Below are 15,000 nucleotides of genomic sequence, written 5' to 3'. Positions count from 1 at the left end.
ACTGTGTTTAACCTTTATAGGTACGAAGTGCTTCCTATAGCCTGCGTAGTAGCCATTTCCTTTCCTTTTCCAGGCGGAGATCGAACAAGCGAGGGATAAAGCTGGCGAGCGCCTGGGGTGAGCAAAAAATTAGAGAGAACTCCTTATTTTTCGCAATCTTTCGCAGTTTCGACCCCTTCGCGAGCGTTTGGAAAAGGAAAGGAAACGGCCTTCCTACTTTTTCCCGATAAACGGTCTGGGGCACTTGGCTACGCCGTACATTCGCCTAGTACTTCATGTATCCCCTATTATAGTGTATTTAAATTATAATGTATTTCCACGCGTATAGTATAGTGGAGTTTCGAAGCAAGCAACCGTGGACAATTTTCCTGTCGGTGTACGTTGGATCAGTGGCTTGATCTGATCGGCGTTATTTCAAGTTGAGAAACTAAATATTTTAAGCAAGAGCCGATACAACGTAGATTTGATTTTAGTGATGTACTATATTTTGGCTGGCCAAACCAGCCTTCTTCAGGTACAATGTAGCCTGCGTGGCAGATACTAAGAGTCACGGCAAATACTAAGGACCACTAAGAGTCACGGAAAAATAACGGAAATCACTTGAAATAATAAACTGAAATCTAATACGTTTCTTCGCGAATATTAAGACCATTGGGGTCAATTGTCCTGCCTTTTAAAATTAAAAAAGCTTCCCTGGCCTTACGGATCGAGTCTCTGTTAGAAAATATTTTTTCGATAGGGATTAATTGCATGTCCTTGGAGATGTTGTGGGGAGAGGAGAGGAAATGTTCTGCGACTGTAGTAGGTTTGGATTTGGTGTTAGCGTTATCTAAAGTGCGGCGGTGTTCATTAAAACGGTCTTTTAAACGTCGTTTAGTTTCTCCTATGTACTGTAGATGGCATCTGTTGCATTGAATCATGTAGATAAGGTTTTTAGTTTCGCAAGTTATGTGGAAATTAATGGGGCGCGTTTCGCTAGTAGAGCAGAATTTGTAGTTGGTTAGTCCAGGGAAAATGTAAGGACAGGTAGCGCAGTTTTTGCCACAGCGAAAAGAACCGGAAGGAAGTGTGGAATTAGAGTGAGTTACATTGGGGGACAGTTTAGCTGTAACCAGCAGGTCTCGAAGGTTAGGGGAGAGCCTGAAAGCCACAACAGGTAGATGGAGGAAAGCATTTTTGCAGCGGTCAGAAGAAAGAAGTAGATTGTAGTGTTTTTTTATTATGTTGAAGATGGAAGAAAGTGATGGATTATAGGTCGTTATGAAAGGTATGCGTTTGGGTTTGTCTGTCTGTTTAGGTTGTAGGGTATGTGTGCGGGGAAACCTCCACTACACTCCGAAAACCAGTTCAACCGCAAATGGAAACACATTTATCATCAAGCTGCTCACAAACATCTGAAACTCCTTATCACAGAATGCAAAAATAAGATAAACACCTTAAATATGAAACTATCTCATCATATGGAACTTCTTCGAAACTCTTACTCCTCGGAAATTTTTTCATTATACGCCTCTAAACTCAACTCGATGGCCTGATCGCTCGAGTCTCTGCTCAAGAAAAGACGCACGAAGAAAACTACACCCGTCCGCCGTTTCATTCAACACCGAGCCAACTGCAACGCTATACCTCCACAAGATACTGCTTCTAACGACACTACATCTAATGTTACGGTTAACCTTTCCACCATGCCTAATGTCCTCACTCAACACAATCTTACAGATAACAACACAACTCCTATTAACATAACTGCTAACAGCAACTACACTTCATCTCACATTACCAGTCACGCATCCATGTCTAATACTCTCGTCCGCACACGCAAACGCTCTCGCCGCAAGAGCAAGACTGCTAACCTCCCACTTGATCACTCGTCTGTTATTAATCTCTGTAATTCTATTCTGTCTCCAGACGAGATATTTGTTCTCGCACGTGGCCTCACATTCTGCCCTACTCCTAGACACATCAACTGGCCTGAAATCTCAGCCGACATATACGACTTTGCTCGACGTATGCGACTAACAGAGTACTTCTTTAACGAGAACAACACCACTAACGTGAACAAACGAGACAACCCTTTCCATAATAAAAGCACTTGGAACCCTCCCACTAACAGAGAACAGGCCCTAGATACATTCTTAGACGCTGTTAAACTTGACATCACTACGTGTAAACCTAAACCTATTCGCGACAATCTTACCACCTCAGAACGACAGGCAATACACCAACTTAAACAACGACAAGACATTGTAATAAAACCAGCAGACAAGGGTTCCGGTACGGTTATTATGGATAAAACCTGGTACATTGACGAATGTAACAGACAACTTAACGACTCTAAATTCTACCGACGCTTAAATGAAGACATCACTGTTGACATACAAAAACGAGTAACAGTATACGTAAACAGAATGTACACTGACGACCTCATTGACGAGAAGACAAAACAATACCTGATACAACCTGACGTAAAACCAGGACGTTTCTACATCCTTCCCAAAGTACACAAAGTGCAGACATTCCCCGCACATATACCCTACAACCTAAACAGACAGACAAACCCAAACGCATACCTTTCATAACGACCTATAATCCATCACTTCCTTCCATCTTCAACATAATAAAAAAACACTACAATCTACTTCTTTCTTCTGACCGCTGCAAAAATGCTTTCCTCCATCTACCTGTTGTGGCTTTCAGGCGCTCCCCTCACCTTCGAGACCTGCTGGTTACAGCTAAACTGTCCCCCAATGTATTGTAACTCACTCTAATTCCACACTTCCTTCCGGTTCTTTTCGCTGTGGCAAAAACTGCGCTACCTGTCCTTACATTTTCCATGGCCTACCCAACTACAAATTCTGCTCTACTAGCGAAACGCGCCCCATTAATTTCCACATAACTTGCGAAACTAAAAACCTTATCTACATGATTCAATGCAACAGATGCCATCTACAGTACATAGGAGAAACTAAACGACGTTTAAAAGACCGTTTTAATGAACACCGCCGCACTTTAGATAACGCTAACACCAAATCCAAACCTACTACAGTCGCAGAACATTTCCTCTCCTCTCCCCACAACATCTCCAAGGACATGCAATTAATCCCTATCGAAAAAATATTTTCTAACAGACTCGATACGTAAGGCCAGGGAAGCAGGACAATTGACCCCAACGGTCTTAATATCCGCGAAGAAACGTATTAGATTTCAGTTTATTATTTCAAGTGATTTCCGTTATTTTTCCGTGACTCTTAGTATTTGAATTCAAAATCTTTGTAACTGCCATGTTTTATCACATTTTTTCCAGTATTACGTCAACATCCATTTACTATATAAATATATATGTACGTAGAAGCAATTCAATGTAAACTCTCATTGTTCCTGAAGAAGGCTGGTTTGTCTAGCCGAAATATAGTACATCACTAAAATCAAATCTACGTTGTATCGGCTCTTGCTTAAAATATATAGTATAGTGTCTTTAAATAATTAGCCCTATATACCCATGTATACCCTTGTATACCCCTATATACCCTTGTATACCCTTATATTCCCACGTATACCCCTATATACCCCTATACACCCTTGTATACCCTTATATACCCACGTATACCCTAGTATACCCTTATATACCCCTATATAACCCATGTATACCCTTACATACCGCCATATACCCATTTATACCCATGTATACCCTTATATACCATTATATACCGATTTACACCCATGTATACCCATATTTAAATACATAATAATAAGGGATACATGAAGTACTTACCTCATTGAAACATATGCTGTATTCAGTATATGTGGGCTTATGTTAGAGCATCACGTGACAAATGTCAACCGTTTGTGTTCCGACAGGGAGCGAGCGAGTTGGCTCAAATGTGGTAGGTAATCATTTTATAACTGCCTTTTAAGGCCATTTTCGTCTAGAGAAGCCACCAGGCTGGCATCATAAAGCTAGAATGTGGGTAAAGGAAAGCCTTTGAAAGAAAACTTAGGCGAGAGATGGTTTCATGCAGACTGGAACGCCTAAAATGCTCTGTTGTAAACATGGCGGTTCACGAGTGAAGTTGTCTCTCTGGCCTTTCTGTAAACGAATTCCAGGACCTACTGACACAATCTGGGCAAGTTTTGAAAGCTAAAACCTTCAATCGATGCGTTATTTTGCTGGTAGGACTGGGTGGCCCGACACTTATGAAAAAAAAAAAAACTATGAAATGAGAATCGGGAGTCTTCCCTTGTCATGGAATGGCAGAATTACCCAGAATTCTTTTTGGCCATGAGCGAGGCAACTTAAGAAGCACTAGTCCTGTTCCAGGACTCGCTCTTACCCCGCCCTGAAAATGGGCCTGGAACCCAGGCGGGAAACCAGGCCTCCTTCGAAAAGAATGAGTATTTAAGCAAAGCTAATGCTTGTTTTATAAAAACTTAAAGTTTAACAGCATATAAAAAAACAAACAAGGGAATTAAAATTCCCCGACATGGTGTTTTAGATGAACATGTGAAGAAAACGTAGCTATGTAGCTTTCTCCAGTTAAATTCTGAAGAGACGCGATCAAGTTACTTCTTTGACGTCATTAGTCACCAGTGCCCAACTGCGTATAACTCAAACGCCCGCAAAAACGCGTGGATACAATATGAGGGAAATGTTTTTGAAGAACTACACTCCAGACACTATAGATATTTAAACCAAACGTTAAAAAGACAGGGAAAAATAAACGTCATGGGGACTTTGAACAAATGGGCCAGGACCACGTTTTGGCAAATCAAACTTTTGATGTCTGCCTTTCAGCCTTTGTGCAATAATGTTGAAATCTTTGCATTTGTTGTATTCTGTTTTTCTGTTGAATCTACTTACGGATTAAAGGGAAACTACTCCTTTTGCTGTTCATTACGAGAAAAGACTCATTCATTTGCGCGAGATGAGGACCAATAGCGCGAAGGTACAGTCAAGAGCGCCAAAAAAAACGTTTGCATCTAACTCAAGATTCAATAACGATTTTTGAATTTTTGTTAACATTTTTGATTCAACAACACTTTTAGGCATTCTTATGCATCGTTCTTCATATTTGGGAGTCAGGGTGGCTTAGTGGTTATCTATCGGGCCTCCCACCACTGCGAGCCGGGGTTCAATTCTGGCCTCGGCCAGCATGTGGGCTGAGTGTCAGTCGATCTCAACCTGACTCGAGGGTTTTTCTCCGGGTACTCCGGTTTTCCTGCCTCATCAAAATCAACTCACAGCTAATTAATATCTAGATGTGGTGCTGTGCTCCGACATCAAACATGGACTGTATAGTGGCAGCCAGAGGCGCCTTTGTATGCTTTCAGCCCGATGTCGTGAGCCGCGCCCTTCGCAATTCAGTCCTCGACTGCAAGTAAGGGTGATTAGCACTAGCAATATTTATTTATTTATAGGAAAGAGAAAAATATATTATCATTTGCACTAACGTTCAAGTCATTAACACCATCTTGAAAATTAGTGGAAACAATGGACAAACATTTAAGTCATTAGCATTTTTATTACACTGTTTGAAATTCATTAGCATTCCTGGACGGCGTTAATGTTGATGAGACAAATATAAATGCGGTTGTACAGACAATTGAGCGTTCTTTGCATTCAATGTACAAACATCGATTTTCAATTGGACAATAACCAAATTTGCTAAGTATTTTCTCCTGAATTTCACTTTACCCATCAATAACCTCTTAATTTAAACATTTTGCCAGGTAGGTCTGCATCTGCATAACGTGGTACCATCGCGCACTTTTAGCTGCGGTCACCGTGTCAATATTTCTGTGCAGAACTTCAAGTAGTTGTTGTGTTGGAAACACCCCAAGTGGGGTTCCTGGGGCTCTGGCCTCATCTCTGGCAACCATTCGTCTATCCGGACGCGAGTTGTCGGCCTTCATTGCTGCTTTGAGATAACTTATTGCCTGCTCCAAGATGCTTAAAAAAGGACTATAGGGAGGAAGCATTTTCAGCTCTGTGTTTGGGGCGGGAACGATAGGGTTTCGGTGGGTCGGTGCTCCGTCATACACACATTTAAAGATAACGGACTCGTCTGGAGCCAGATTTGTCCTCGCCTTTGTCAGGCGGAAATATAACCTATATTACTGTTTATATATGTTAAATCTCCCTATGAATTAGATTTTCAAAGCTTTCACTAAACGGAGAGTGAAATATCCGAAAGAAAGTCTAGAAAACAGCAATATTTGATTCAGTCGTTTTTTCGTGTTTCCACCTCCATCAAGAGGTGACGTTGACATTTTCGAAGCTTTACAATAATGTGAAAATCATTCTATTCTACTTGGTCAAATTACAGCATGAACGTATTTTGAGTTCTTGACTCCACAGCAAACTGCAAATCTCTTAAAGTGGTACAATGACCAAAAATTCACTTCCTTTTTTTCTTCAGATTTGAAAGTGTGTTTGCTTCACACCTGCATGGTAAAATTTTGAGCTTTGATTTTTATTCAAAGATTATTTACTTTGAGTGTGAGTTTTGGATTCACGGTCCGCCATTACTTATCACACAATGTAAGCATTGGGCTCCTGACTAGTGAGGGATCCTCTGTTTTTTCGAAGGGGAGGACTTTGTCACTTGAACCTCTTTTTGCAAATTTCTTTACAGTTACGGCTTCAGCCGTTTTCCGCCCTCATCAACTGTATGTTCCCTGTGGAATATGTGTATGGGGACTGGATGGGTTGGCAAGCATTCCACAAGGTTGCACAAGCAGATCCGAACTTTCTTACAGGGAAACGTGAGGAAGATAAGGAGGCTGGAAGTCAAATTGAAGGATTTTGCATTCCTCAGTTTTTTCTTAGAAAGAGCGACATTGACGGCTGCGGAGGTCCATTTGATGTTCTGACGCTTTGGCAGCCTGATTCTGACGGGATGACAGAGCGAAGCCCATTTGTTGAAAACGATGAAAAGAAAACGATATCCATATTTACTGTTGAGCGCGCAGACAACGATCCCAGGTACGCGAAATTGAGGCTGACTAGCGAATGGAAAGAACTTCGTCCACGTTACAAGAGTGTATTCTACCACCACCACGCCTTTCTCTTGCCCTCGGCAAAGCATCCCGGGGACGGCCGTAAACGAGACTCCTTTGGTTTAGAAAAGGAGAATATTATGAAATGGTCATTTAAAGTCCATGGTCCTGCACGTAAATTTCACTGTGGTCAGCGTGCAACTAGCGAGAAGGATCACACTACAGTTTTTAAGTATCCCAAGGCGTGCCCAGAGATTGCAATGGAATGGTTGGTTAGACCGCGTCCAAGTGGCTGGCCTTCACCTGATTTGGTCATGGAAATATTCCACTCTGGTTGTCATTTGGCACCTGTTGGTAGAGGTAAACGTCTGCACGATCCCGTTGATAGGGCGACTTATTGCCAATTCCCGGAAGTATCACTGGCTTCCTCCACAGTGACTGCGACTGACAGCGGTCCAAGAGGGGAATGGACCATGGACGAGACAGAATGGAGAACTTCATTTTCACTGGCAGAAAACAAGCTTGGAATGAGTGTTTCCCCCGTCCAGCGGCACGTTATGGTTTTGCTGAAGACACTCAAGAACTTCTACTTTCCTGACGTGATTTCTACTTATTATTTGAAGAACTTGTTATTTTGGGCGTGTGAGGGCAAGGATGAATTCTTCTGGAACGAGAGCAACTCTTGCAGATGCGTTCTCTATATGCTGGATCGTCTCCAGGTGTGTCTAGAGGCGCACGATCTACCACATTACTTTATTCCACAAAGCAATCTATTACTGTGTGAAGACCACGCAAAACTAGATGAAGCTGCCGCTGTCGTTTCTGAATTGAGAAGAGGTATTTTGCCAAAGACTGTCACCTCAGTCATAAACATACCTCCAGAAGTTCGGTCCAGAGCTAGATGTGCCAGTCTTGAAACTGCAAGACAGCAGCCTCACTACGGACGATCGCAAAGGACTACTTAAAGTGATTTACTCTTTTTTTTTTTTGGCAACTGCAGGAGGGTCATCGCAAGTCTGCAACGACTTGACGACCGTACGAAGGACAGACTGGTAAATGTTGCTTTACAGGGTTACCGATCATTACTCGCAAGAAATCTGTTTAACATGTGGTTTTTCAGTGATGAAAGTCAATGCAATGGCAAGAAATTGTGGGAAGAGGAAGCATACAAGTTTTGTCAAGAAAAAAGTTGGCAATATTTGTCCCGATGAGCACTTCCTTGCAGTTGCACTCATATTTTTTAGGCACGCCAAGGAGGAACGCGATCCCTCTCTCGCCATTCCCTCGACAATTTTCATGGAGCTCGTGAACGAGGAACAGATAAATGTGGCACAAGAAAATTACGCAGAGATTATGGCCCCATTGAAGGGGTTGAACAGGAGGTGCACGATTTGTTGATAAACAAATGTTGAGACGTGTGATAATGGCGCAAGACACAAGTGCAAGCAGTACCCGCTAAGGAAAAACATAACCCGCCTCAGGATAAAGGAGACCATGGTATTTTAAACGACGATCGACACAATAATATATGTAGGAGGCAATGTTCAAAATCAGTTATATACATGTTTCCAGCATGAATGAAATCACGTGAGGTAAAATTGACCCATCGTTACTCCCAAGGGAATAACTATTCATTTAATGATTCGGATACGGACATCAAATCGTCGAATTAATCACAGCATAGACTAAGCAGGTTCTTATTGAAGACTTTAGAGAAACTGAGTTCAGGAGCAATTTCTCCGCTTGCACAGTTCTCTCACGGCGAGAGAATAACAACTCCACTTCAAGTCTCTCGTGATAAGGGACCTCTGCTGGCAGGGAAAGTTTTCAAAATAGTACCGCAATGGCAATAAGGTGGGGCACTTCAGCTAGAATATTTGCAATTAATGGTTTTCTTAAAGAGGATGACTCGGGGATACTCGGGGTAAGGGTTTTCTTAAATCCGATGCAAAACTTTACGCTACCAAGAAAACGATGGACAGAAACTATAAACAGGGAAATAAGGAAACTAATTAAAAGTCTGGACATTTTAGAGACGGCATGCAACCCTACAAATAAAAATCCGACCGAACAGACGATTAAAGAAAACTAAGGAGACTGCTAACTTGCAGTTCTGTGTTCAGCAAGCCATACGAAGCTTAAAAACATTTTGCCTTATAAAGATCGAATTAACTACCAATATCTATGCTCAGATGTTTGTTGGGCAGCCTATGAGATATTATTAATGTTTTTGCTGCGGCAAAGCCATGACATAGGCCAACAGACTAACTGCACTTCAATGAAAATAGAATAGGATTCCATTGATAAAGCCTGGTTTACACTGTGACATAAACATAAGCATAAACATAAGCATAAGCAAAGGCTGTGTAAACCAGGTGTGACATAAACATAAGCATAAGCATAAGAAAAAGGAATCGTTTCCATTTTCTTATGCTTATGCTTATGCTTATGTCACGTTGATAACTGTGCAAACCGGGTCTCGGCGGAAACATAAGCATAACACCGATTGTCAGCTGTTTTTATGTTTAAGTTAAGATGGTGCCCGAAAAGATACGGGGTTTTTTTTTACGAGAAACTTGCTGAGGCGGTTTGCAATTATCCCTGCCTTTGTGGCAAATTGCCAGAAATAAGATTCTCGGTCCGCTGGTTGCAATTCCCGAGTCTCCTTGTTCTTTTTCCTCTTTCGAAAATTATCCCTTACCCAACAGGATCATTTCAGTCTGTTTTCCCGTTCTCTCTCTTGTCGCCGTCGTCGTCTTCTACGAAACAGAAGGAGTAATAGCCCGAAGACTTTGCTTAGGAACGTTGCTAGTTCCATTCTCCAGCGGGTTTTTTCTGGAGCTAACTGCGCTTGCGTATGAACTCAATCTCGACCCTAGAGCTCTTCTCTTGACTGAGGGAGAGAAGAGCTCTGGGGAACCCTGAAACAAAGTGTCTTCATATTCGTTTTCGTGAAGAACAATCAAAAGTGTGTGGAATTGGTGCATTCATGTGAGGAGTGAGCAGGCGCCGTAAGGTTTAAATAGCCAAGTTTTGGCTATAAGAACCCTACGACGCATGTCCTCTTACACAGAGTTTCCCAGAGCCTTGGGGCGATCCGAGGCTCTGGTGACGAGAATGGTGTGAACTTCGTTATGCTTATGCTAATGTAGCAGTGTAGACTTGGCTTAATAAATCATTTGTGGAATTTCAAGAGGACGAGTGACTTGGTATGAACTATGAATAACACTGATCTACACCAGTTAGCGAAAAATTTAATCTGCCAAAATGCAGGGAACTCCTGACAACAAGAGCTTATGTCTGCACGTGCTTAATAGTTTGACTTTGTGGCAGGCTTCAAGTGATTCACATGAAACGACTCTTAAGAATCTTGCAGTGAGAATAAGTAATCCTTGACTGACTGGATAAGCAGTTTTTATCTATAATTCAATTACGGATTTATTCGGGTTTTTTTTTTTTCAGTATATTTTCGTCACCTATAGTTTAGTTTGGTGTAAGCAGCTGTACTTAACTAATTTGGGTCTCACGTAATGCACATGCAACTATAAGGCCATTCCATGTAATGTTTGCCATTTTGACATTTTACCTAGCAATAGCAACAATTGGAGTCTGTTACTCGAATTTAAGTATGCTTGACAAGAGAATTTGTCCACCTTACTCTGAAGGACGCTATTATTGGCATAATTATACACAAAGTGCCCCTTGCTAAATTATTTTATAATGATTACCAAATGTATATGTGGCCAACATGATTTTATTCCATTCAAACAAATAGAATATGTACAGATTTTTTCCAGGGTGGGTTACGCATGCCCAGGTATATGGGGCGCTAAATGTAAAAAAAATAATATAAGTTCTTTTTAGCTATATGTTGTGTAATTTATCAAATGTCACAAAAGTTGTCCTGTAATTTATAAATAACATGTTGAATTAACGTCGCGATTTATAAATCGCAAGATTGCCAACTTTGTGATTTATAAATCGCAAGATGACGAACTTTGCGATTTATATCGCAAAGTGGCTAATTCTGTGATATCTAAATAACAAAAGTGCGATTTATAAATCATACATTTGCGATTTCATATAACCGCAAACTTATGAAATTCATGATTATGGTGGATAGAGAAGACTTGACAAGACTGCTCTCTTCAGCCATCTCAAGAGCAATTTCTCAGGCATTACGTGCTCAAGAATCATCACAGAAAAGTGAGGTAAGGACTGATAAGTTTCATTTTTTTCATCAATTTTATTTTGATGTATGGCGAATCGTTCTGAATTGTAAGCTTCGTTTTATTGCCATGTTTTCAATTTGCAGAGCTCGAGATCACAGAGTCTTTATCGTATTGCATCTATCCCACCAACCGCTCCTTCTCAGGTCTGTGCGATTTCATCTAGCTTCATCTTTACCTGTGTCATAACAAGTTATTTTATACGAATGAGAAAAGTTAAGTGGTGTACGTTCCTTTCCTTTTACTCTTACTTTTCTTTCGGTCTATATAATATGTAGTTGTTTGCTTCTAGGCAGTGATCGAATTCCTTTTAATGTTAATATAGATTCATTTAAAATCGTAAATGGTTTGAACCCAGGAGTCATATCATAATTAAGTAAAATACGATCGTCCGGGTGAGTGTAGTCCTGAGAAGGACCGTTTGAGATGACATTGACTGACGTTTCGACAACCTGAGCGGAAGTCATCTTCATTTCAGGTTGTCGAAACGTCAGTCAATGTCATCTCACACAGTCCTTCTCAGGACCACACTCACCCGGATGATCGTACTTTACTTGACCTAGTTATAGATTCAATTCATTCATCGAGTCCTGCAATATGATAAAGATTCTGTGATCTCGAGCTCTGCAAATTGAAAGACGAAGCGCACAATTCAGACCGATTCGCCATAAATGAAAGAAAAATTGATAAAAAAATTGAAACCTATCGTTAGCTCATTTTTCTGTGATGATTCCCGAGCACTTAATTACTCTTGAGATGGCTGAGGAGACCAGCTTGTCAAGTCTTAGTATCCACTATAATCAAAACACTGGACCACGAGTTCGCAGGCGGGCATGTTTTCCGTAGTGGAATGGAGGTGTTGATTGTGAACGTTTTGCCAACTCTTTTGGTTACGTCTGCAACTCGTGTAAAACTACTATCCCCAAGAATATTAAACGACGCCCAATAAGGCTTATGGGCTTTATTCTTGCCATGTTCGTGCATTAAAATGTGCGAAAGGCATAATTTCTTTACCCCGTGCGGAGATAATGGATATGTTTATCCTAACAGGAATATATCCTTCAAAATTAAAACATGTGATGATGGTGTGATGATGAGACCGATCCAAATAACTACCGTCCGATCTCTCTTCTCTCCATTTTTAATCGGATTTTTGAGAAACTTAGGTATAATCGTCTAAAATCGTTTATTGAGAAAAAGGAACTGTTATATGAGGCGCAATATGGTTCTAATTAATTGAGATTAAGATTAAGATTGAAATTAGGAGCAATAACGTTTTAGGCAATTAGGCCTAAAACGATATTTAATCTCAGAATACAACCTCTGTCGGTTAGCATTCAATGTATGGTGGGGTTATACATGGTGTTTTGATGTTTCGTTTCGCTGCTTCGTGGTTTAGCAATGCCCCTAAAGTCGCCAAGAAGAGGAGGGACCCTAGGAGCTGTGCATGGGAGATCTTCGTTTAATATTCTTGGGGATAGTCGTTTTACACGCGTTGCAGACGTAACCAAAAGAGTTGGCAAAACGTTTACAATCAAAACCTCCATTCCACTACGGAAAACACCTCGTAACCATTTCCATTCAGTATAATGTCATCATTAATGATTGCAACAAACCATTCAGTTAGACGGTGCGAGTTTGAGCTTAGACACTAGAAAGATAAAGCACTAAGGCTGTGCTTGTTCCCTTAGGCTTGACTGCACTGATGTCAAGCCAAAACAGCCATAAAGTGAGCCGCATACAACTTGTACTGAAATGGCCGACAAGTTAATATTCTTGATGTCAGCATTTTATGATGGAGGCCACTTTAAAGCAAGCTCTTGTAATTATCATGCATAGGGAAGTTCGATACCCACTCCCCCGCCCTCCAGGGACTTTTCTGACCCCATCCGAGCGTGACTACCCATGTTTAGAATTCTGGAAGTTTGCTAACTGAAGTACTTGTCCTGAAGCTGTTCAAATATTGGGCTGCCCTTTTCTTGGCTACTGTGTGAAAGACGTACATTTAACTGAATTTACACACCTCGAGAACGATTTCAAAAAAAAATGCGAGGTGCGTCTGCGAAAAGTGAAAGATTGGAAAAAATCAGTGAAAACAGACAAAGGTCAAGAGTGAGGCGTTTAAGGTAGAAAAGTAACCAATGTAATTAAGAAGAAACAGGTTTACTTTTGTTTTCCACATTTCGCAATGAATATGAAGAATCAAATTGGTTCTTCATAGGATGAATAGGTGGTGGCCAGGTCAGGTCAGGCATTGGCTTCCTTGCTACTGGATAGCCATGAAAACCGGTACTACCTGTCCTATGGGTCGGGCCGTCGGCGACTCAACCGACGCCCCCGCCCTTTCGAGGGCGTGGAGGGTGAAACAGGACATCCTGACAGAACTAAAAACAATATCTGTCACAGGTCTGTGGTGGACCACTCCCAGTTACACAGGGTGAGATTGGACATCCTGGCAGATAAACACATCTGTCACAAGGTCTGTGGTGGACTGTGCCAATCGGTGCATTGTGACATGCACTTCACAAAGAGCAGAGATAAACAAACCTATCATCTGGTCAGTCACTGCAACAGATACTGGAGTCAGTTTGTCTTGGCCTGTCCTTGCCACTGATATTACCTTTATCTGCAAAGAATGTGCTGCTAGTCCAGCAAAAGCTAGCAGTTCTCAAAGGAAGAGGAAAACATATTGATGAGCAACCTTGTGCGTAGCAGAATGGAATGTACGCACTCTGTTGGACAGAACAATATCACAGCGACCAGAAAGACAGACTGCGCTTGTGGCCCTGGAAATGAACAGGTACAACGTAGACATAGCTGCACTTAGTGAAACAAAATTGCCTGGATATGACAGCTTGGAAGACCATGGGTACATCTTCTTTTGGAGTGGGAGATCAACTCAAGAAAGGAGAGAAGCAGGAGTGGGCTTTGCAGTTAGAAAGGAGATAGCAGAAATGCTTGATGAGGAACCAGTGGCAATCAACAACAGGATAATGACTATGAGACTCCCACTGCAGCGGAAGATGTATGCCACACTCATCAGTGTATATGCCCCAACAATAACCAACACATAGGAGGTGAAGGAAGAGTTCTACAGTGATTTATGTGAAACTATCAGGCTTGTACCGACTGATGACAGGCTGATACTCGTTGGAGATTTTAATGCCAGAGTTGGTTCGGACACCGAGAAATGGAAAGGAGTGAGTGCTAGGTAGTCATGGAGTAGGCAAGTGCAATGTTCAAAGTACAACCTTGTGATAACCAACACTCTATTTAAGCACAAGGACACACACAAGAAGACATGGATGCACCCAAGATCCAAGCATTGGCACTTATTAAACTACATCATAGTCAGGCAGAGAGACAGAAGGGAGGTATTGGACACCAGAGCAATGAGAGGCGCGGACTGTGGCACTGATCATGTTATGCTGAGATCTAGTTTACGGATTTGCAGACGAAAACAGCACTGCAGGACAGATGCGAAGCCACCACGGAAACTAAACATTAGTGCACTGAAAGGCCAAAAGAAGCAGGAAGAACTTACACAGGAAATGGATGAAAACTTGAAAGACTGGGACAGCAACAACTCAGAGAATGCCATAGAAGAGAAATGGGCAACACTGAAGGATACGGTGTGTCAGACTGCGAGTGATGTATTAGGCTACCCTGAGAGGAAACACCAAGATTGGTTTGATGAGCATGATGAACACCTGGAGAAACTACTAGAAGCGAGGAATACAGCTAGGTCGAAGATGAAGAAATACTCAAAGGCTCA

At 41.6% G+C, this 15,000-nt stretch overlaps 1 protein-coding gene and 1 pseudogene across 1 annotated transcript in view; both read left to right on the top strand.

Moving 5' to 3' along the window:
• The first annotated feature begins 1,685 nt into the window (after positions 1-1,685).
• On the top strand, positions 1,686-8,467 carry LOC138011081 (uncharacterized; annotated as a pseudogene).
• A 6,063-nt stretch (positions 8,468-14,530) lies between these two features.
• LOC138011070 (uncharacterized) overlaps positions 14,531-15,000 on the top strand; it is a 483-nt gene continuing 13 nt past the window's right edge. Inside the window, exon 1 of the mRNA XM_068858073.1 lies at positions 14,531-15,000. This exon is cut by the window's right edge and continues 13 nt beyond it. Within this exon, the coding sequence (XP_068714174.1) occupies positions 14,531-15,000 (470 nt within the window).

This window comes from Montipora foliosa, chromosome 1 (assembly GCF_036669935.1).
Source record: "Montipora foliosa isolate CH-2021 chromosome 1, ASM3666993v2, whole genome shotgun sequence".
In the NCBI taxonomy this organism is placed as follows: Eukaryota; Metazoa; Cnidaria; class Anthozoa; order Scleractinia; family Acroporidae; genus Montipora; species Montipora foliosa.
The sequence above is the reverse complement of the archived record's forward strand: the minus strand, read 5'-3'. Positions and strand labels throughout refer to the sequence as shown.